The sequence below is a fragment of the Sebastes fasciatus genome, chromosome 20, assembly GCF_043250625.1.
Source record: "Sebastes fasciatus isolate fSebFas1 chromosome 20, fSebFas1.pri, whole genome shotgun sequence".
Lineage (NCBI taxonomy): Eukaryota > Metazoa > Chordata > Actinopteri > Perciformes > Sebastidae > Sebastes > Sebastes fasciatus.
The window spans coordinates 19,368,919-19,393,881 of NC_133814.1; the positions used below are offsets into that span (position 1 = coordinate 19,368,919).

At 43.5% G+C, this 24,963-nt stretch overlaps 2 protein-coding genes across 5 annotated transcripts in view; one reads left to right on the forward strand and one right to left on the reverse strand.

Moving 5' to 3' along the window:
- Positions 1–24,654, reverse strand: part of insyn2a (inhibitory synaptic factor 2A) — a 34,542-nt gene extending 9,888 nt beyond the window's left edge. Inside the window, exons 1-3 of the mRNA XM_074619560.1 lie at positions 24,518–24,654; positions 11,154–12,396; positions 3,342–3,413 (exon numbers count right to left, since the gene is read on the reverse strand). Of these exons, the coding sequence (XP_074475661.1) occupies positions 3,342–3,413; positions 11,154–12,391 (1,310 nt within the window). The 5' untranslated portion in view covers positions 12,392–12,396; positions 24,518–24,654. The remainder of the gene's footprint in view (positions 1–3,341; positions 3,414–11,153; positions 12,397–24,517) is intronic.
- Positions 1–24,963, forward strand: part of dock1 (dedicator of cytokinesis 1) — a 214,321-nt gene that overhangs the window by 103,430 nt on the left and 85,928 nt on the right. The window lies entirely within an intron of this gene.

The window sequence follows — 24,963 nt, forward strand, 5'->3', positions numbered from 1 at the left end:
CCCCCTGCCTGCGTGAATACAACTGCTATATTTGATTCTGTGTCCAATCAACACAATTTACCGTGCCAAGCGAGTCTCTTAAAGGAGAACTCGGGTCAATTTAATAGATTTCAAACATCTCACTTTTCTCAATTTCTGCCCTTTTTATCGGGGTTGAAACCTCGCCAAGCGGCTTCAAGGTTTGTCAAAAGCGAGCTTTTCTGTTTTGTATCGAGTTTCTGTTTTTCTGCACTTCCTGCACAGATGGAGCGTTTCAATCGATTGTGGCAGATCTAGGAAGGAGTTTTGATGTTAATATAGCGCCTGTTTGGAGACAGTTGTCATATGTGTGTGCATGATCAGCAGCGACAGAGTCGAGGGACAAATCTGACCCGACTTCGTCTGTGACACCTTTTATATAATATATCAGTTTCTCTAAATAAGACAGACGTGTTGGACAACTCACTGACACGTACTGTATGTATAATTGCCTCATAGTCAAACGGAAACACTTTATCATAGCTTTCATTGCAGCCTGCATTTTGCATATTTTAAACCCTCATTGGGAATTTGGGTCATGGCGATATATAAATGAAACACCTAGTCATGAGTATAGGTACACTCTGAGCTGCCGAGAATATCTCGACAAAAAGAACGGTACAGTGGAATTGCTCATATATATATTTTTTAATTTAGACGTGTTATCACACTGCAGTTTGTGCTCACAGATTCGGAGGGATGGTTAGCGAGCGTCTCTAGAGTCTGCAGAGGCTCTGGCTCAGCAGGGTAAGCACAGTTGGTCTTTACTCAGGCAGACAGAGCGGATAGCGATGAAGATGGCGATGGATGTTAGGTAGACCAGAGAGAGCTGGGCCTTCTCTTCCCCAGGGCAAAATCACACAGACTCACCATTAAATATGGTGCTGACTAATTTATAATACCAGGCGAGCTCCCATCTCAGCGGTCTGTCCTGTGTCATCCATCCTTTAACCCTGCACTCAACCCCACTGCCTCTTAATTCAGCCGTGTCATGCTCTTCCAGTGTCCTTCACATCATGCGCCATAATTCAGCTCACCTCACTTCATCTGGCTGTCACTGAATTGTATAAACGACTGTTGTTGTTGTCGTCCACCCTGCGGCCATGCGGGGGTCCTGCTTCACGACATGTATGCACCTTCCTCAGCTCATCAGAGGCTTTCACTTCATCAGCAGGCGACTGAAGTTTGGCCAGAGGCTTATCAGTTATTGAGAGCAGTGGATAGAAAATGATTTAAATGGCTCTTCAGAGGCAGAATGCCGACTGAGTGGAACAGCAGTGACCACTAAAAACAGTTTTTTTTTTTTTTATTATTGATCGCCTCTCACCCTCCTACTCTTTAAATCTCTTTTCTTTCTCATCTTTCACCCCCTCCTGTTCTTTTTGATTTCATACTTTTTTTCCAAGCACCAAACAGAAAAACAGCCAGACACACATAGTGTACACATAAGCACATGCATGTTATGTCATGCAGTTGTAACTGTGAGCAAAGGGCCCTCATGGGGCCTGAAGACTGTCAGTCTCACTGTGTATCAAAGAGGACGGCTCAGGCCTGACAGAGGTATTAGGACCTGCGAGGCGCTGTTGGTAGGTCAGGGCCACCCGCTGAACTTTGAGCTGATCCCACACAGTTTCACATCGGGGCTGTAACTAGTGGTTATTTATGTTGTGTGATTAATTTATGGATTTTTAGCCACACTAGTAATGTTTCTCTGTGGATGGCAGTCAGTTCACCAATTTAGTCCAGACTGAAGTAGCTCAACAACTATAGGATGGATTGCCATGCATTTTTGCACAGACATTCACGGTACCCAAAGGATGAATCCTAGTAACGTTGGTGATCACCCTGACTTTTCTTCCAGTGCCGCCATGAGCTTCACATTTGTGGCTCAGGGTGAAATATCCTGACAACTATTTGATGGATTCCTGAAATTTGCTTCAAATATTCATGATCCCTAAAGAATAAATTCTGATGAGTTTGCTGATCCCCTGATCTTTCTTCTAGAACCAAAATCAGGTAAAATACAATTCTTTTTATGACCTAAATACCTGCAAAACTAATGACATTCCCATCAAACAGGCCAAACTATAAGGTGGTGACTAGGGCTGGTCCTCGACCAAAGAAATTCTTAGTCGACTAGCACTCATACGATTTTGTTGACTAAATAATTTAATTGACAGATCTGTAAAAGTTTCTCCACAAAGAATCACACAAAAGCAGCACTTTAAATCTTGTGTTTAGCAGAGTTTCTTGGAAAGAAGTCACTCAGCATGAAAAAGCATAAAAATCGTCTAAAGAAATCTTAGACAACTAAGACCAAAACGACCGAATAGTTGACTAATCAACCAAAAAGGGGGCAACCCTAATGGTGACCACGGTAAAGATTCTAGCTACTAAACATCAGCATGTTAACATTGTCACTGTGAGCATGTTAGCACGCTGACATTAGCATTTAGCTGTTTTAGATTAATCCGTGATTTGTGTAGTCTTTAAAATGTCAAAAAATATTGACGAATACCCATCACAAGTTCTGAGAGCCCTAAAGGACCACCAGTCGTTAACTGAAAGGGATTCAATTTACAGCAAATCCTCACATCTGAGAAGCTGGAACCAGACTTTTTTTTCTAGATAAGCTACTGAAACAATTGATTCATTATCAAAATTGATGCCAATAAATTTTTTGCCTACCGACTAATCGATAAATCAACTTCTTGTCTCTGCATAATTTCATGTACATAAAACACATTCACTCACAAATAAACCTAATCGGCAAAGTATTTACAAATACTTATACACACACGCATACCTTCGTAAAGACAGAACTGTGCTCACCGTAGTAGACTAATGACTTTGGACTCACGTCTGTACTGGTTGTCAAATCAATTGAACTGAATGTGAAATTATGCAGAGACTCAGTTGGCTTGGCAACCGCACACTGTGATGATATTTCACGATGTTTGGATGGTAATTAATTTCACCTTTCTTGTCCGTGTGCTCGCTCATTCTTTAGTAGTATCTTCTCTGCTTTTCAACCTCCGTGCCCTTTTGTGTCTAAATCCAGCTTACCCTACACCTGCTACACCTTTAGTGAGTGAAGGGGTGTGAAGGGACAATCAGACAGAGATGTATGGATAGCGAGAGAGAGAGGTGTGTAAATGTCACACGTCCCCATGTGCTCATTAACAGCATCCACATTAGTCTTGCATCCCCGGCCCCTTCCACTCCTCTGCAACGTTCCCTTTCCACCTGTTCACTCTCCCTCAAGGAGAAAAGGCCAGGGCACATTTGGATCATCGTGTCTTTGAAGAGGAATGGCCACTCACCTGTAAATAATGCATGCGCTGTTCCGGCATGTGTCGCAGTTGGCCGTGTCCTGTCCGGTTCGATAGGAGAGTCTGCGGGGAAGATAAGAGTCGTGAATGAGTAATTACAGGACTTGTTAAGCTGCTCCCTCACACCTTCCTCTCTCATCTTGTTTGTCATCCCTCGTTAGCGGGAACCCAAGTAAACGAGGGTGATGAGGAGTCACGCTGCCCTCCTGAGTGGCCTGTGTCCAGCAGCCAGGGCAGAAAGAGCACAGTGGCAGCCATTAGCTGAGGTTTGACTGATTTGAGGTCAGATAAGGGCCAGAGGAGTACACAGGATGAGTTTCTGGGCTGCAGCTTTGATCAAGGTCTTGTGTCAGGATTGTTTCACAGAATGGTTGACTATAAAAACCATTAGTCGACTCTGTGCATCGTTGTAGACTAATCGTTCATCTGTGGCTTTAGCACGGTGCTGTAATAAAGCAGTAGATATGCAGCTGGTGCGCTGTGGGTAGTTGTTGTTGACAAATCATAGTTGTCATGCATGACTTTTACACAGGGAGTGAGAGCCTATTAACTTAATCTTCAACTATTTTGATAATCAATTCAGTTTGAGCTATTTTTTAAGAAAAAAAAATCTAAATTCTCTGATTCCAGCTTCTTAAATGTGAATATTTTCTGGTTTCTTTATTCCTCTACAACAGTAAACTGAATATCTTTGAGTTGTGGACAAAACTGGACATTTGAGGACGTCGTCTTGGGGCTTTGGGAATCAGTGATCAATATTTTTCACCATTTTCTGACATTATTTAGACCAAACAACTAATTGGTTAATCGAGAAAATAATCAGCAGATTAATTGACAATGAAAATAATTAGTTGCAGCACTAGTGAGAACATGTTGGACACGCAGCAAGAACAAGAGGCTTAAAGGAACGGAGACATAACTGATTGTTCAAACATAGATTTGTTTGAACAATCATTTTCTACATTATGCCATGTTAAATAATTCGAATTTAAGGTATTTGGAGAAGGAAAGACTCCTGTCGTGTTGTTACTGCAGTCGAACATTATCTCCAGCTCAAACAAACCTGCTGGGGGTTTACTCCAATCAGATCGCGGCTCTTTGGTAATCAGCCTCTCGGAGCCAATCAAAGACTGTGCTATTTCACCTAACCCCCAGGTAGGTCCCGCCTATGTTAGTTAATCATTTACTGGTTGTATTTAAGACCCTTTTGACAAGAATTAATCATGGGTGAGAAAAAAATATGATATATCTTTGACTAGTTGGGTTCTTTTTGAAAAGAAAAATACAATTTCCCAGAGCCCAATATGTCATACTCTTAACATCAAAGCTTTTTACTCATACTAGAGAAATCCCACCATTGATTAATCCTTTCTGTACAATATAGTGTTGTAAAACACACAGTAAGAGTTATCTTCAGTATGAACATTTTTATAACCATTTTTATCGGGAAACAAAATGAAATGGAAATGAGATGGGTCCTCTGAGCAGATGACAGTTTTACTTTGGACAGCATCCCTTTGGCTTCATACAGTCAGCCTGTCTTGATTTCATTGGGATATTGATTCACCAAATTCACATTCAAACCCATCAATATCCTATTATATTATATACGGTGTGCCCTCATATCGTTCTATTACCAGTTGCCTCTGAGATAAAATATGGTCATGAACCACGTTCCCATTATAGATTCCTAATTCTCAGGAGGCAGCTAAAGATCAGGTGATGGCCCTGAATGGAACCACTTGGTTACATGCTTCAAAGGCTCAATGACTTTCTTAATGGATTAGCGTGTTGAAATGTGCATATTGATTGACAGCAATAGTTTCCCCTTATAATTAATGACGTATTACAATGGAAGCACTGTGGACTCACTTCACCAATGACGTTGACTACAAGGAGATGCTCTTCTGGTTGGTTTTTATGGTTATGATTTGCAGTGCTGCATCAACAGAAAGCAGTCTTGTAAACCCAGTGCAACTGTCTATTACCCTATTTACCCAGGTGTCATCCTTCATCAACCACTTTCCTTGAGTCACACATAGTAACTAATACATCCATTGACTTTGTCTTATCAGGATCAATTAACCAACGTCTTGAGTATCACATTGTTAGAAACATGATATGAAACATCACAGCGAGAAGCACTCTCTATGTCAAAAGATCAATTGGTTTTGGTTTTATTTGCCCAGGTTTTGAGATAGAGATGGAGTTTGCATGTTCCCTGTGTTAGCGTGGGTTTTCTCCGGGATCTCCGGTTTCCCCCGTTAGTCCAAAGACACGCAGGTTAATTGTTGACTGTTAAATTAGTGTGAATGTGAGCGTGAATGGTTGTCTGTCTCTATGTGTCAGCCCTGCAATAGTCTGCTGACGTGTCCAGGGTGTACCCCGCCTTGGCCTAATGTCAGCTGGGATCGGCTCCAGCCCCCCAGCATCAATCCATTATCTGGATGGATGTTTTAGTGGTGTATGCTTTTGCCCCATTATAATTGATGTCAATGGAATTTCATTTGAGGTGCTCACAGCAATAAAAAACTGCAACAACGTGTCTTTCCAGAAGCAATGTCCTCGTTACTCTGGACAATCTGCAGACCTCAGTGTGACAACAGAAAACTGAAAAAAAGTATCATTATCCGCAGTAATGGGGATAGTGTTTCTGAAGGGAGATGGTGAAATTAAGTTTTCAATGCTTTTAGCACCACGAATACAAAGCCATTTATCTCCATTGTATTGGGGTCAAGGCAGAATCATTGTGGCTCGATACCACAAGAGGTGAGTGAGAACATTTTTTGTTTTTGTTTTTTAATTTGGTCAACCAACCCTCTAACAAACAATCACATGTCATAAGTCAGGGTTTCTCAAAGGAACATTGCTGCGAAAGCCACTGGATTCTTCTCCTCATTGAGGTGAATGTGCCAACTTTCACATTTACTTCTTGTCTCTAATCTTTGCAGAGACATTTTTCAATTCTCTCTCAGGGACTCTTGTCACGCTGCCCATAAGGTGCGGTACCAATAAAAATTAAACCGCCGTAATAAATTTCATCTCATTATCTCCCGCCTTTCTGTGCTATACGCTCCGACAGGTATATGAGAGGTGTTGATATCAGGATTGTTATTTAAGGCTGTCGCCGAATGAGGTAATGGGGGGGAGTCTGAGAAGGGCATGAGTGCAGTGATACGGGGAAGTTAGCAGCTTGGATTAATTGTAATTAAGGGGGTGACAGTGCAGCTGGGAAGTTCAAGACCGTCTTCACTTTCCACCCAGGTGAGCCGATCAATAAGCAGCTGCTGGGTCACGGTCAACTGGGTCACGTCCTTTGAACAACTCACCGTTATTCTCTCTATCTCTTGCCCTCATGCTGTCTAGACCTCTTTCTCCCTCCACCTCTTGTCCCTCCCCTCTTCTCTCACACCGAGTTGATAAGAGATAATAAAGAGAGCAGAGCTCATTTCGGCGAAGCCTCCCAGGAGAGAGCGAGGCCAAAAGTGCCATTAACAGTGCATTTACCCTCCCTACCCCCCCTTTTGTGCTTCTTGGTGAGCTCTCCCAAAGGTCACTGCGTGGGTGGGAGTCCGAAGGCATAAAAACATGCACACATACAGTGTTAATAGACAGACTAGCAACAAGTCCCCATGAGTGTGATTAATTGGGCTTGGCCTGCCAACACTGGCTGATGATGCAGCAAATTTATTCCTGAGCTTTGTGTTGTTGGATGCAGCCAATGATGTACTCTAGAACTGCATCGCACCCTTCACACTGTGTTGTACGCCCCGGGCAGGGCTGTACCTGAGGGATATATTGTGAATGTGTGCTTGGATGCATGACATGAGGGGACAAAACACGAGTCAATGTGCTCAAAACTGCTTTTTTTTCTTCTTCTTCCCAGCAGCTTGGTATGAGCTGCTCACCAAGGGAGATACAGCCTCACCCTTCCTTGTCGCTCTCACTTACTTTCTTTCACATGCAGCCTTTCTATCTCTTTTCCTCGTCAACTGTGTCCGTTCTCGTTGAGTAAGAAAGTGGAAAAAGGGGTTTTGGGTGTTCGGGGTACGGAAGTCCTGTTCATTTCTTGTTAAGCTAGTTGAATTTGGGGCACTTCCAATTCTTGTATGGACATACAGCTATCAGCCGTCAAATCATCAATACAATCGATGAGTAAATATGTTAAAAAATATCTAGATCATTGATCAATAGTAAAAGATACAACCCTTTTTACATATACATGTAAGGACAGAAGTTTAAGGCAGGGTTGGTAAAGATTTAGTTGAAATTCTCATTACATCTCGACAGCAATCAATAAATCAAATGCTCCGACAAAAATAGAGAAAAAAATCTGGTGTCTGTTGCTGTCGCAGGACTGTAATAAACCCGTCCAATCATTTAATTTGGCCTGAATGTAATGATTGGACGGCCTACTTGTCTGCCTGCGTGCACTCTGCACTCATTACGCGTCACTGGAGTCTTCCACAAGCTGCTAACTTGACAGCTGTGAGTACTAACAATAGCCATGTTCGTTGTTCACGTTCATTATGATATGTTTCTGTTCGTAATGACAATAGTGGGGGAGTGGCTTTGGAGGGAGACCTGAAGAGACGGACTGTCAGTGTTGCCAACTTGGAGACTTTCTCTCTAGATTTAGGGACTTTTGGAGCTAGTTAATGCTGCTAGCTACTTTCATTGGAAAAGAATTGACAACACTGGGCTCATTTTCTTTCGGTTGTAGGTAGTGTACTCTTGCTAGTTTCTCAAGATCGCCCGCCCTGCCTTTAACTACGACTACAACAGAGCATTTCGGTCAGGAACAACCAATCACAGAGCCTAAAATTCTGATTCAGCAGTTTAAATTAGTTCACTTTTGGATTCTTGGTCAATTTAAGATGAATTCAGCGACAATGGCATGATGCACGAGGCGGTCTGAAATTGCTACAGCTTTGATTTGCGCCTCTGTCGACTGAGGTTTTCATGGTTTCTGTGTTGTTGTACATTTAAGATATCATTAAAAACAACTTTGAAATGGGAATTTACAGTGGTAAAAATCACTTCACGGTCTAGTGGTTCCTCCCTCTTTGCAGCAACTGTTGTTCTCCTTCTCTTTCTCCCTCTTTTTCCATTTCACACACTTGTTCTCTTTTTCCTGAAGGCACACAAATCAGGGGAACGGCAGAGGAATGTGCATTTTGCGTGGGTTGGGGGGGCGATTGTGCTTTTTATTAGTCCCAGCACATTAGCCATCGACTTTCAATTTGTGTCCGAGCAGCATGTCACCACCAGATACAGTACATAGTGATGAATGCACACAGCGTTGCATTTCCTTCCATGAAACAATGAATATTGTATAACAAAAGCAGTTATATATCAGATAATTGCACTCAGTTCACCTACGTATAGCCAGAGGGCACTCCTATTTATTGTGTCAGTGACATTTATGTAAGGGGAGCATGGAGCTAATGTAGTGTGACTAAAGCGGCATTAGGCGTTTTGCCTTGGCTCGGCGGGGAAAAAATGGAAATACGTACAGGAAGAAGACGACTTTGCTATGGATTACAAGAAGCTTACACTGCTCACTGATTTGTACTAAATGTAGGCTTTTGTAATTAACGTATGGAAAGGCAACGTGATTGTTTCTTGACGTATTCGACCAGATGGCACCATTAAGCAGTAGTCACTCATTTCTTCTCCACAAATGAAGTCTCTCCCCCTCCTCTCCTACTTTCTCCTCTCCCACCTGCCACTTTAAACACATCTGATAAGCCAGATGTGCTTGGCGACACAGAGAAGATGGCTCCCCATGCTGCACCACATGTCCGCTTACTTTTTTCTACTCACAACACTCTTTTATGAGTATGGCGATAAGGAGATTACGGCTGCCTTGTGCAAGATTGAAGGAGGATAATTGCTTTTTTTAGATGGTGTAAACTCACACTGTTGTGAGATCTGTTCTCTACTCAGACCCTGTTGAATGGGAGTTTAACACTGTCAACTTGATATTGAGGGGTTGCTTTCACACACTTTGAAGCGTTTGTGGTTGTAAGACCATAAGCTTGACAGGTGTGTCCGTGTAGTTAATTCCCACAGGTTTTAAGGACTCCAGGTTGGTATGATGTCAGTCATATGGATTTTCTCACTCTGTACCTCTCCACAGTTCTGGTGAAAGCAGATAGGGATCTGAGTGCAGAGCCCCAGCAATTCACTCAACAAATTGGCCATTTTGTTTGCCTCTTCCCTTTGGATAGGCAATCCTCTATTTCAGCGTGGCTAGATGCTATCTGCAGCCCTTTTGTATATACTCAGTATCCATTGGACAGTAAATTACTTTTTCACAGGCCATGGCTTTTTCAAAGGCCTTGGACTTATACGAGATAAACACGGCGTGCTGCTGGATAAGGCCAATTGCTATATTTCTAGTTTCGTATTTTTCTTAAGCAGTGAAAGTACTTGAAAGTGTCACTTTATGATATGATGTCCTCCTTTGAACACTGTAATTTTATAAACGAATATTTTGTTGATAAGTAATTGTTGACATCCAAAAAATATTGACAAAAAAAATTATGAAAAAATCTCTGTTCATTTTGCCCTGATGAGTAAAGACAAGACACAATATTTATCTCTTTTCCGGCATATTTTTTTTTCTCTAACTGATAGCCAACCCTAGTTTTAGACTAAAATTAAAACTTCCACTGACTAAATCTTGACTAAAACAAAACAAAAAGACTAAAATAGTTTTCAGTAAGCATCTAAGAATAAAACTAAATTAAAATGTTTGTCAAAATTACCATTCTTCTGCATCTTCTGCATCATAATAATTAAATTCCAATATTCAGACGCATTCAAGATTTGACATATTCGGTATTCTTATTCATTCTGAAGGACACTACTGGCTGATATAGGCTGCATTACCGCTAATACTGATCTCACACACATGATTATGTTTTCATACGCAGAATCGGCTCCATTCAAAAACTAGTGCGAACATGTCTGTTTCATACGACGGGTCATCAAACCGCTTGGGTGAGATGAATCGTCTGTAAATAAGTTCTGCAGCAGCTCCGTCATATCTGGAGGGAAATCATCACCAAAGGAAACTGTGCTGCAATGGCACTGCAGGTCACATCCAGGTGAAAGCCACACCATCCCAGCTACACACAGATGTGATCTCTTTTTTTAAACACTTAGCTGCTGGACAGCCGTCACACATACAAGACAAGCTGGTCCCTAAGATCTAGATATAATGTGGCACAATCAAGAGTGTGCTTTTCCTGCTTTCGCTAAATCATGAATGTGCTCTGTGTCTCTGATGTTTCCTTGGCTTTGCCCTGTGAACACCAGGCCCTTTTTTCTCAAATATGATTTATAGATATATGGCATTTATTTTTTTTCCCAGTGTATGCTTGAAACCACCGTAACGTATGGAGGCACCAATCCAATTCACCGGTTCAGCGACCGCCCCGATACTGACCTTATTAAGCAGATCAGCCAATAAGTTACTGATCCACAGTTTCTTAGTCAATGTTGCCAGAAAATTCAGTATTTCTGCTACCAGTTTAGTCATGATGGGCCGCCGACTAAGTTTTTAGTGCTACAGCAATCTCTGGCTTCCTGTTACTTTACATAAAAATGATTCAAATGAGTTCCATGCAGTGAGCTGTACAGTTTAAGTGTGGGGAAAAGAGAGCACTGGTATTGGTATTGGATTGGTACTCCGTATCAGCAGGAGAGTGAAGTATTGGAATTGTTATCGGGAGAGAAAAAGTCGAATCGGTGCATCTCTAGTGTAAAACACAGGCTATAAGTGAGGTGTCTTACCCTTCTCTGTGGGCCTCCCCCTTCTCCAGTTCCTGGATGACCCCCAGCAGCACCTTGATGGTCTCCTGGCTGGAGCTGATGAGATTTTCCATGGCCTGGAGCTGTGCTTTAACATCCCCGTCCTGATTCATAGGCACTATTTGCTTGCAGGCCTCCTGTGTTTGGTCGGACGGCGCCCCACCGGCCTCGCCACCTCTGCAGGGTGTCAGAGGCTCCTCCATGGCCCGTAGAGGCCGGGCAGATAACTGTCCTGTGTGGCACTGTGCCTGCGTTGTACAGCCTCTGCTGGAGCGTGGCAGCGTCTCGCTCTGCAGCCCGTTGAGCTGCAGGGCTTTCTTCCGCTTGCTCCGCACGGACGGACTGTCCAGGCACTCCACCTGCGTGAGGGAGTTCCAGGCGATGGGGCTCGTAACCTTGGAGGCCCTGTCCGGCAGGGTGCGGGACGAGCCCTCCTCCAGATTGAGCAGCTGCCTCTTGGCCGAGCGGTCCGTATTGGCCTCCCTGTGTTGTAATCCTGTCCTGGCTTTGGATGGGACACTGCAGAGCTGGTACTCTGCCTGCGCTCCGGCTCCGCTTCCTCTCTGTGTGTCCGCAAGGCAGTCTGTGTCTGCAGAGCAACTGAGCTGCAGAGCGTCAGAGCACAGGCCATCAGGTGCAGTGTGCTGCTCCACTGTGGCAATGCACTCATTAGTATGGAGCAGAGCCCTGGTCCTCCGGACTCCACTCCCCCCGCAGGCTCCCTCCTCCTCCTCCTCCTCCTCATCTAAACCCCGCTCAGCAGCCTTGGACTGCTTCACCTCCATGACAAAACCGTTATTCTGACCTTTATAGGTTTCCACGGCCGCCACGTGTTTAAAGGTGTGGCCTTTCTTGCGCTCAAAGGGAAAGGTCTGATAGCGTTTCTTTAGGTCAGGGGACGTCTGCACGCCCGTGCTCCTCGTGACGTTCGGGATGGATCGGCGGGCGGGGACCGTCATGTACTTGCGGTACGCCACTTTGTATGAGATGGGCTTGCCACCTTTCCCCGCTGCCTGCAGCTCCGCCTCCCTCTGCTCGTTCTGCGCCTCGCAGATATCCTTGAAACGCACTTGCAGGGCCTTGTTTCGCTTCCTCACCTGTCGACTGGCTTCCAGAGAATACTTCACCTCCAGCGCCAGCGAGGTGGAGGGCAAGGGCGCTGCCTCCGAGTCAGACTCTGAGTTGGTGAGCATGCATTTGCCACCTTCCTTGCTCACCATGTTTCCTGAGAGGCAGGGAGAAAAGACGTCGTGTTAATCATCGGTAATGAATGGCTTAGACAAAGACCCTTGCCTGACTATTACATCCTACTCGACAGAACACACCCGCTCTCTAAGCATAGGGAGGAGGGAGGAACCCGTGCAGTTATTTCATGAATATTATTATAAAGACACTTGTCATTATGCATGCCAAAAAGCATCCCTAACAGGAATTTGACTTCCCTTGATAATGAATATAACAGGAATAACTGACATTGAATATTTTACATTAGACACTGAAAGCGTCGTGATGTCATGCAAATCTAAAGTTTCCATGTGCATTTACAGTTTATTTACTTTCCCTTTTATTGCCAGTTGGTTAGCGTCTGTTATGCTTGCCAATCCGTCTGTGTTTATTTACTTCAAGCGATTTAGCGTGCCCTAAAAATAATCTTAGCAGATTTCCACGGTGCATTTAATCTTCCTCTCTCTGAAACCAATAACTCCACTTTCAGCATCATTTTCATTCGTTTATCGTCGCCAGTTAAAGCAGCTTCGACTACCAGCTCCTCCTCCACCCCTACTCTACCGCTTTCTAAGTTGATGAGTGTTTGTGTCTCTGTTTGTATGGGAGCTATCAGACACCGCACTTACAATCACACACACACTCAAATACACTTAATTAACAGTAGCAATACCCTGTTGACTATTCTGAACACACTGCCTGAGGTCAATTCATTCCCGTGGTTTATTAGGTTCAGCAGGATTCTTCACAGTCTGACCTTTCCCTCTCACAGTTAATAATTAAGTAAAAATAGGATTTTTGGCCTATTTGGGGGCATATGTTCACTCCTCTAGAATATATGAGTATGGCGTGTGTTTATATTCCACTTTCTAATTGAACAGAGGATGAAACAATGGGGACGATACCTGCAAACAGACTTCTGACAGAGATCTGTAACAACCCCCCAAGGAGAAACATCCTAAGCAGAGATATGAATATGAGATTATCTTTCCCCACTACCACAGGTACTGTATGGTTTGCGGCATCACCGCTCCGCAGTTTGCCTCTGACAGAAATATGATTCTCCTTCTGCCTGCTGATTTACAATAAGCAAACACTCCACACGCTCATGTAGATGCTGAAATCGGATAGGATTATAATTATCCGTCTCAGCTTAGCTGCCGTGACTGCTCTCTGTCAACAGGGAATGACTTCCTATTTCAAACCTGTCTGTTTACTTACCTGGGAGCTATAGAATGGACATTTTGTCTCACTGTCTTCTCCATCACATTATCGCCCTGCCTCTGCATTATTGAATTATAGTCTCCAGTTCTGCTCGGAGAGAGACTGCCACCTATCTTTTGTCTATCTCCTCTGAGATCTAACATATCAGTCTCATCTACAGACATTGATAGCACCTCGTAGTCACGCAGTATCATCTGTAAATATTACTGCAATTTTACATATTGACTTCATCATTCAGTCATTTTTCTGCAAAAAGCTGCTCTGGCAATCAGCATGAATATATGAATAGAACACATATTTTAAATTAAAGGCATGCCCAAGATTATGATGTTTATGCGTACAGTGTTCTTATGCAAGTTTTCCAAAATAAGAGAGCTACTATTCACCACACTGAGCATGAGAAACCAAAACAGTTTTGCTATAAATAATATCTTTTAGGGCTGTTGATCAATTTAAATATTTAAACGTGATTAATCGCATGATTGTCCATAGTTAATCTTAAATTAAATGCACATCTGTTCAAAATGTACCTTAAAGGGAGATTTGTCTAGTATTTAATACTCTTGTCAACATGGGAGTGTGCAAATATGCATGTTTTATGCAAATGTATGTATATATTTATTATTGTAAATCAATTAACAACACAAAACAATGACAAATATTATCCAGAAACCCTCACAGGTACTGCATTTAGCATAAATAAATAAATAAAGTGGACATGTCTATAAAGGGGAGACTCGTGGGTACCCATAGAACCCATTTCTATTTACATATCTGGAGGTCAGAGGTCAAGGAACCCCTTTGAAAATGGCCATGCCAGTTTTTCCTCGCCAAAATTTAGCGCAAGTTTGGAGCGTTATTTAGCCTCCGTCGCGACAATCTAGTATGACATGGTTGTTACCAATGATTCCTTAGGCTTTCTTGTTTCATATGATGCCAGTGTCTCTCCTCTAGCTTTAAAACTGAGCCCGCTAAAACCTCTGGAATATCGATTGTGTTAATGCGTTAAAGAAATTAGTGCCGTTAAAACAAATTAGTGTTATTTTGGCGTTAACTTTGACAGCCTGAATATCTTTGCTTGGAGCATCATACCTAATTATCAAAGTAGCCTGTCTTGCGTGCCAGATGCCAAATACCTCATGGGCATTGGGACTATGTGTAAAGGTCCTGTCAGAAGAAACCCATGTTTTAAAACTGAATAAAGCCAGATGGACCCAGCAGTGTTACAGATTGGCTCTCTACACCCTAAAAACTGTCCAAACATTGCCCAGTAATGTCACTGGAAACACAGTCTGAGAACAGCACAGCATGCCCATATAGACAGGTTAGAGATGGCAGCTTTCTGCTGTGCAGGCAGATGTTTGTTTCATTCTCAACAGGCAGGTACAATAATTACCGATGTGTCCGACTAACCAGGGAGTACAAGGCAATGCAATGTTTGTGGAAACTGTTAATATACGCCCAACACAGAAGACATTAGGAAAGATATTCTGCCAACAGTAACAAGGCTCTCAGAATACAGGCACATCTGCAATATAGTACAATAACTTGTTTTGTCATGCAGTGCTTGAAAAGTGGACAAACATATTCCCAATTTTTCCTTGAAGTAGTGAGATGTATCATCTCCAGCCAGTGCAGTTACGCACACAGAAAGGCCAGGGGAATTTGAAAAACAGCACACAGTGTAGTTATAAGTGGAAACACAAAGGAACAGTGTTACCATAAACATCTCCACCTTGTATTGTATGCATATAATGACTCAATGACTCCTGACCCCCTTGTCATTTATTGACCAAGGTTGCATATAACACAATCCAATACATTAATTTTCCAATTATTACTGCAGCTGTGCAGCATTTGTATTATTTCAGTCGAAGATTTTTTTTTTTTCCTCCTTCTTCTGACTGTTTGACCATGTGACGTTTTATTCCCCGACTGCTATCTATTCACTGTGAAAGCTGTGCTTTCCTGGTCCATCACCGTCAGTGTCCCTCTCCCTGTTTGTTCAAAGGATGACATTTTGAATAAGAGATTAAACTGTTACCCTACATCCCCTCTCCAAATGAGGTCAGTGAATACGTCTAAGTTACAAGCGAGGCCCACATTATATTCAATATGTGCAAAATTATATCCGATTACGATTCGAGATGCCACCCTGCTCTAAACCGTCAGATATTGAGACGTGAATGGAGTTTGTCAGCACAGTGTTTTCTCTACTCTCCCTTCACTACACACGGCCTCCACAATGCATACAGTTTCACGGTATTGTATCATAATCCCCATTTAAATTTGATCCCTTTTGACATGTCAGCACTGCGGGCTGAATGATGTGTCCCCGGCTCCACGTATCTGATTTGTTACCCATTGGGTTCGGGCCCGGGCGACTGCAGCAGCACTCGTATCTCACCTCCGGCTGGAACACCACCCTCTGGCTTCTTGCATAAACAGCATGACTCATCACGCGAGGCTGTGACAACCGCCCCTTTTTTTAGGGTGGCCTTTTTTCAATTTAGGGGCAAGTAAGTGAAGTGAACTGACCCACTATTTCCTCCCCAGTAGGACAGACCAAAAACAGACCTCACAGGGTCATGTGCGCATGGCAAAACACATCAGACATGTTCACGTCTGACCTTGTTTTAGCAGCACAGCTCACATAGCTGTCATACTGGCACTAAGGGTCATTATGTGGGTTATTTCTAGGGACACAAGTGCATTTTGTTCACGATGGGAGCCTGCGTTTCTCTTTTATTCAGCCATTGTTTGAATCTTTTGAGTGCTGTAAGGACAATCTGCAGTAACGCAATTCATTATTGTTTAACGGAAATGGTCTTTTATGCTCAGAGCACGTGCTTATTTAATACAACACATCTTGAATTTAAGAATAGTTCCCCCATTACTTGCATTATTTTAAACTGCATATGAGTCGGCAGTTTCGTGAATGTCAGTCGCCTAATTGAACTTTTGCTCGCCGAGGGTAAAATCTGTCAGTGTCCTGATTCAACCTGGGGATTGAATGTTTACCGTACGTTTGAGCTTGACTAATTTTGTTTTATCGCTTCTGCTCCACCGAAGGGAAAATTCATTAATATGGTATGCATCACAAAACCGGTGAATTGATTAAACGCTGGAAATGTGGTTATACATGTCAATTAGAGACAGCAGCCTAAACAGCCTTTCTTGTTTAAGCATTTAACTGGGTGTTTCATTGAGCTGCTCTATTATCTCTTTATTTATTTTACATTACTTAAATGTTTTCCCAATTTATGCCCAGTGTGTGTTTAGCTGTTTTGATTGGAAGCTTAGAACAAATAGTAAAGCAGTAAGCTATTTAGTCGTACACGATATGGCAACAATTGGGGGGAGTTTTTTTTCCGTTTCAATGCGACAGTGCCCAATGCACAAAGCAATGATTTTCTTTAGTGTGAACTTGACTATCCTGCATGGCGCCCTGACCTCATCCCCATCCAACCCCTTTGGATGAACTGGAACTCCGACTGTGAGCCAGATCTTAACACCCAACCTCAGTGGTCAACCTCACCAATGATCTTGTCGCTAAGTGGAAGCAAATCCTTGTGTCCGAGCGGAGTGGACGCTTTTGAAATGAGATGTTCAACAATCTCATACTGTATGGATGTAATGTTTGGCAATACTTTTGACAACATAGTGTTATATACCCTCCGATGTTTTAAAGACTTCGCCTTCTCAAACTTCCCAATGACGGTTCAACTGTTTTTTTATGCCTCCTCTGCGCCGGCGAGAGCCGTGGACGGAGGCATTGTTTTCGGGTTGTCCGTCCGTCCGACCCATTCTCGTGATTGTGATATCTCAGGAATGCCTGGAGGGAATACCTTCAAATTTGGCACAAACATCCACTTGGACTCAAGGATGAACTGATTCAATTTTGGTGGTCAGAGGTCACTGTGACCTCACGTCCGTCCCATTCTCGTGAACATAATATTTTTAGGAACGCTTGGAGGAAATGTATTCAAATTTGGCACAAACATCCACTTGGACTCAAGGATGAACTGAGTCGAATTTGGTGGTCAAAGGTCAAGGTCAACGTGACCTCACAAAACATGTTTTGGCCATAACTCAAGAATTCATTAGTCAATTATGTAAATTTCATACATGATGAAGTGATGACTTGACTGTTTGGCGGAGGCATACAGCCGCGAGGAGGTAATTCTAGTCACTGAATAGAACTCACAGGCAAATATACGCAGCCGGTATTGGGTTTTTGAATTACAGACAAAGCGAGCTTGAAGTCTACCCTTGTGCTACATGATCAACAAAAAAAAAAATCCTGCTCTCCTCTCACTGCGGTTTTACATTATTACAGCTCAGCATGGCTTCAGATGCTGCTTGAACAAATGAGGGGAGCAGTATCATCACAGTCATGGAAGATCCAAACTCTACTGTAATCCAGCTTTATCTACTCGTGTTTTGTTTCCCTCTTTTCTCTCTTCTGTCAGCTTCCGCTCATAATTACACGGGGCTTAGTAGTGTTTCGAAAAGTCTTTGATCTGTCTCTTAAGAGCACACTGATTACGCCGTTAAAAAAAAGATATCCGGGCTCGTCGTTTACTTTAGCTCGTGTTGGTGAGGTCGTTTTGACAGTGTGGGTTTATTGTTGGGATTTTACTTACTCTGTCTGTCTCTGTGCTGCAGCGTATGAGCAGGCTTGGGTGCACCCATGCTCTCAGGGTGTGATTTGAGGGTATATATAGCCGAGTGATTGACTGTACAGGTCAGTGTTGAGGGATAAATGCGGTACAGTGCATTAGGCCGACACCAAACGCAGCAAATCCTTTGTCAGTTAATGGTAGCTTAATGCCGTAAGATGGAACGGCACTGGAAATCACAGGATTTTAAGGGATTGTCTCTCGAGTAATTGTTGCTCAGTCATCATGGACCGCTGCGCTGTTACCAAGCACCATTTTGAAGATTTTGCTCAGAACCATCATGTAGTGTTGCAGTAATGACTAAATAACACCAGGAACATATTTTTTGTTGAGAGCGCAGTAATTATAAACCAAGGAGAAGGCAACATGTTTTACCCTCAATTCAATCCTAGTTACACTCACTTTCAGATCCAGGATAACTGACTGATTTCAATGTGATTCTATAGCAGTTGTGTCATCTATCAATAATCAAGTAAAGATGTGGCAATAGCAACATGGCTTGGATTGATATTCCTAAACTGGTGGACAACCCTCATGGATGATGAGACCAAATTATTTGGCCTACAGAACTAATGCACAATAGTTGTTATGTGTTACTGTTCCATTTATGTTATGGTTAAATGTAATATCATAGTAGTTATGAATATTTACATAACGTTTTCATTTCACAGGTGCTAAATCCAAGATTGGGCGCACTTCTATTGCATCCGCACAGCTCTCAACAAGGCGACAGCTGAGCAACTTCAGTGTCCAGTCCAGTCCATTAATCTAGATTAGTCTTTAGTTAAGGTCCTTTATCAGATGCATCCAACTGTCTGATGCCCAGCTCTCATTACCTATTCGTCTGCCTCCGTATGTGGGACAACAGCTTCATGCAACAAATCTACAATTGTTGTTTTGGTTTGGATACCAGTGTGGTTTATGTAATGCTCACTCAGCCGGCTCGCAGCTAACGGTGCTAACAGTGCTAAAGGCCCCAGACATACCAACCCAACATAAAAAAATTAGCGGCGACGAAGGTAGACCATTGAGTCGCCTCACGTTGCATTTGTCTTGGCCAAAAAGTTGCACTCGAACACACTGCAAAAACTACAGCCGACGGCCAACTACCACATACGCTCTGTGCCTGAGTGAGACTTCTCCGTTTCTCTTCTTGTTCACTGATTAGCTTAAGCTGAACTCCCAATCGGAGTGATTTCTCTCACAGAGACACGGGCAGACTAGATCCGACAGACCGCAAAATCTAGGCCGACAGACGCCCAGCGACAACCCCAAACTGTCGACCGTCGGCTTGGTGTGTCAGTGCCTTAACAGTTAAAAATACGGCAACACTGCTGTCAGAGCTAACAGCGTAAACATGGGGGGTGGGCGCTACACTTCTGCAACGACGCCATCGGTCGGGACGGTGTTATCAACTGTAACCGCTGTATGAGAGCAGTGCGGAGCGGCGACCGTGAGCTAGCCAGTGGGGCACGCACACATGCACCAACATGCACTTATTACAACACACAGAGGGAGAGCGACTTTATTCTCTGCTCAGGACGCCATTAATCCTCTATATCTTTACATAGCTGTTTGCTGCTGTATTAATGCTCTGGATAGAGGACTTTTAATGTCTGATACTCTGACAGGATAAATCCAGATTTGCTGTTAATCCACAGCACTCAGAATAACCTTATAAGTTTCTACCATATGCACAGCATTTATTGAAAAGCCATGTGTGCATTACGTTACATTTTCACATTCACATTTTACATCCATATAACATTTATATGGCTCTCAGTTGTGCTCTTGAAGGTCACACAAAATATAATGTGTGTGTGTGAGAGATACTGCAGTTACAGTACAAGGCTTAATACTGGCTAACGGCCTCTCATTGAGCCGTAGAGTGTGTGCTACTGTACACGTCATTAGTAACCGTTCCTACTGTGAATGATGCTGGAAATTACCACCATGAAAGGAGCTTGCTGCTGTTTTTATGGAGGACTTCTTATCCTTGAACTGTAGCCTACGGACATTGTAGCCTTATTATTTTTTACTCACTTTGTCCCCATTGAATTGTACTTTTCTTTGTTATTTCCCTACTCGCTGTAGTTAGTCGTCTTTGTGCGCTACGCCTTCACCAAGGTGGGTTCTCGGGAGCTTGATGAATTCACAGGAAGCCTGTAATCCATACGTCGGCGAACACGCAGGCTAGATAGACATCAGACCTCTAGAAAGGATGTATGCTGCAGAGGCTGCCTGCTCTCATCAGAATGCATCAGATCACTCTCTCCTTTCCTCTCCTCTTCGTCGTCTTTTCTACAGAACATTATATCTCTCCTCTTTCTGTTACACCGTTTTTTGTTCTCTTCCTCTCATTCTCTCCTTCCCCTTTGTTGCTTTCTTCCTCAGTGTCTTTCTGTCTCTTCCTCTCTCGCCGAGGTTTCAAAGCTGATGGGTAACTACAGAACTCCCCTGCTGCTCTCAGATTCCTCCTCGTCATCCCTAGCAAAGACACACACTACCACACACAAGGATGGACAAGGAGAGGAAAGGACTAGAATATACAGGTGTATGGGTGTAGATGTAGAGTTTTCATTCTGCTTGAATGCAGCAGAATTGAGTGAAAGTAAAATAGACTGATATTGATGAAGAGAGAAGATGGAAGATCCATGAACAAGAATAGAGACCTTGAGACCCGGGAGAGTGACGGCAAAAGCCATCCTGTCTTGTTGATAAGATGCATAATTTTGTCATATAGTGGGTGGAGAGAGGGAGCTGTATGAAGCTACTGCAATCAACACAAAAACTATAATTTTAAGATTTTCTATATTAACTGTTTTGTGAAGACTTTTCTTAGTATGCCTGTCAGGGTCCAATTAGTGTTAGCTGGACATCAAATCTAAAAAAGACATGTCAGGCTTTCAGCAAACAGTCTTTCCCAGGAGGATTTGACGTGAATGACGGTTTGAGCAACTTTTAAAGAGTAACTTTTAAGCTGATCGCTCAGCCGTCAACCCAAAAAGATCCTTCCAACGTTTCATCTCACGTTTGCGTTCATGCTTCTGATCACAACAGAGAATATGTCAACCAAAGGTTCGCTGTGGAGTTTTGGACCTCTAGTAGCGTGATGGAGCTGTTTTTCTATGAGTGGGTCCCAGTTTTGTTTGTGCATGCGGAGGCAAATGCACACACGCTGATGATGCGATACACAATCCTACCAATGGTGTCACACTGTTCCACTGATCAACAGGTGGCGGTGACACACCAAGATATGCAGCAAAGACTACAAGCAGGTCTCAATTAGTCGACTAATGGGTAGTTCTGGTCTTAGTCGACTAAGATTTCTTTGGTGGATTAGTTGTTTTTAATGCTTTTTTCATGCTGAATGACTTCTTTCTAAGAAACTCATGAGCACATCTCTGGTAAACACAAGATTTAAAGTGGTGTTTTTTGTGTGATTCTTTGCAGAGAAACTCAGTTTCACAGATCTGTCGATTAAATCAACTTATCGATCAGTCGACAAAGTTGTATGAGTGTTAGTCGATTAACAATTTCTTTGGTCGAGGACAGCCCTGGTAAACATGGATGTAAACGATTCAAAATCGGATTTGCAAATGTTTTATGAGGAAGGAAATGCACTCAACATGTTTGTTAAATCTCAAGGACACACACTATGCGATTTGGTGAGAAACACACCACTTTTGTTTGTTTACAGAGAAACTGCACAGGGCACCTTTAATGGTTCAAATTCACATTAAGCCTGTAGTACCAGCGTGCATGTCAGCTGACCCTGACCTCCACGTACTGAGATCACGAGATCCACGGAAAGTTATTTGACAAAATGTTTTGTTATCTATCTATCTATCTATCTATCTATCTATCTATCTATCTATCTATCTATCTATCTAGAATGTATGTGTGGTTTGTAGTGTTATTTGAAAAAAAACAAGCAATTTGAAGATGTAGCCTTGGGCGTCACTATGTTATCAACAGAAATGTTGATTGAAGAAACACATAATTAATTTATTTAATCAAAATAATTATTAGTCGCAGCGCTAAAAGTATGGAAACACTAGATATACAGATACCTAAACTCAAACTTTTCCCTTTACCAAAGAAAACTCCCATCGTGCATTGCTCTGCCTCTGGGCCTGTCGCAGCCCCAGCTGACTGGGCCCCTCCTGCAAAGCAGTGGGGAACACATGCTTTACACACACACACACACACACCAGCGCACACTGACAGCAACACCCAGGTGGGATCACGTGCGAAGAGTCGTCTTCTGTGTGCAACAGAAGTGCGAAGTCACTCGCAGACGCACGCGATTCACCTCAACTGCTTGGCGTTGTTGTGGCGCTCCCAGGGAGAAAAAAAAACCTGACTCTTAATGAATAATCCTATTAGCACATGAAAGGTAACATCTGGCTTGTTCCAAAAAGCAGCCATTCTTTTAGAGGAGAGAGCAATTTGTTTTCTGGATGAACGAATATCCCTCCCAGCGAGCTGGGCCACGGGAGGCGAATGCCCACTTCGCCACTCTCTCTAGCATATTTGCTTTGCTTGGGGAGGCAAGTGTTTTGCGAAAGTTCCCAAAAATGCTATTCATGCGGGGCCAACTCTGTTACATTTCCCCCTGTCAGTTCTCTCTGTCGATGCATGACATCTCCCTACGTGAAAGCTTTGTTGTAGCTTTGTTCTACCTTTTAATCTTTGTGTACCTCTGCATTTGGAGTGATCGTGCAAAGGGGTGGCGTGCACACACTCATATCTGGCGTGTACATAAGTGACAGTCAGTCTTCCTTCTCTCTCATCACTGGTTGAGGTGGAGACTGATTCCTAAAAATAAAGATTGGCTTTGAAGTGTTGGGCCATCACGCCCATCACTCCTGGACGGCCGTGCCCAGTCCTCACAGAGGCAGCACGGAGGTTTATAGGAAGACAGGCGTTGACGGATGTAGGGGAACGTGTCATTTTTCTGGATCGTCATCCTACTTTCATCCCTATCCTGTCATAGTTATATTTACATTCCATAAATGAGGCTCTGACAGCAGGTATGTACTTTTCGTGTCACTCTCGAGTGTCAGCACATAATACCCTTCAATTGTAAATACAATTAAGAAAAATTCAATATCCTCTCTCTATTATTCCTCACAGACGATGCTCTATATCTCTTTCTCTCTTTATCTATCTTCATCTGCTTCCCTCAGTCCTCTTCTCAGTGTCTGCGCAAAGTGAAATAGAGCAGAGGGGAGATCGTATCAGAGCGTCGATGTGAGATAGGGTTGAGGGGGAGGAGGGAGACGGGGGAGCGGTGGCGGGAGGTTTGTGGAGATGAGTGGGAGTGACGTGTGTTTTGTGTGGCTACTGAAGGACAGCGGAGATGTGAGGGTTCAAGGCAACCCTCTCCCATTCTCTCTCTACCCCTCACACACACACAGACACACACACAGACATGCTCCATTAATCTGTAAGGAGATGGCAACTTCAACCAGTCCATTAATCTAGATTAGTCTTTAGTTAAGGTCCCTTTATCAGATGCAGCCAACTGTCTGATGCCCAGCTCTCATCATCTATTCTTCTACCTCCGCATGTGGGACAACATCTTCATGCAACAATTCCAGCAATTGTTGTTTTGGTTTGGATACCAGTGTGGTTTATGTAATGCTCACTCAGCTGCAAAACTGAGAGGAAATGCAGCATCATCCAAGCCCTTGTACGCAAGCACTGTTTTGGCTATGTGTGCAGAGCCAGTCAGGTTACATCTGGATCTTCGAAACAGAAACTCACACGCCAGATCGAATAAATATCGGCTAGCAGTGGCAATGAGGCCCCCCCCCCCCCCCCCCCCCCACTCCCCCATATTCACCTGAAACATTTCTCATGTTTAAAGTTTTCTAAACTGACTGAATCGTGTCTTAAACTCCAGCACCAGCACATTCCACAGCCGCTGCCTGAAATCTCCCTTCGCCCCAGCAGCAGAGGCAACAACTAAAGCTGATCTAAAAATCAATCTGAGATTTACCTCCTTTCATCTGCCACACACGTTTGATATTTGATCAGCCGACTAAAAAGGGAAAATCTCCAGTGGAAACATTCCCAGTGGATTATCCCGGGCTCAGTCCCACAGAGCGAGCAGATCCCTCGGATTTCCCACCTCCAGAGGTTATTTGAACAGTTGCAGACTGAGAGGTGAAATAGAGGAGAGGACAAGAGCAGAGAGGAGCGACTCACCTCAGACTGTGAATTACTGACGTAAACGACGCGTTAGCCTAGATCCCTGGTTTTGCCCATGCATGCCCGTTTCCTTAGTGGATTAGAGGCGAGCTGGAAGAGGAGGCTATGCCATGGCAGAAGTTAAGAGGACAGGCAGGCGGCGGCACGCAGGCAGAGCAGCAGCGGCGGCGGCGGCAGTAGTTGGAGGAGTTGTTGCACATCGGCGTCCTCTGATCCAGTGGCGTGAGGTTCCTCTAAGCCCCAGTCAGAGTCAACACTCCCCCTCTCTTTTTCCTCCTCTCCACCCGCTCTCCTCTGTTTTCCCCTTTCCTTTCTCTGCACGGCGTCGGCAGGGGCTCACACTCACTCACTCACACACACGCATACACACACACTCACACAGACGCACACACACACACGCACACACAGTGGCTGAACTCCGGACGCCTCAGCGACAGAGCCCA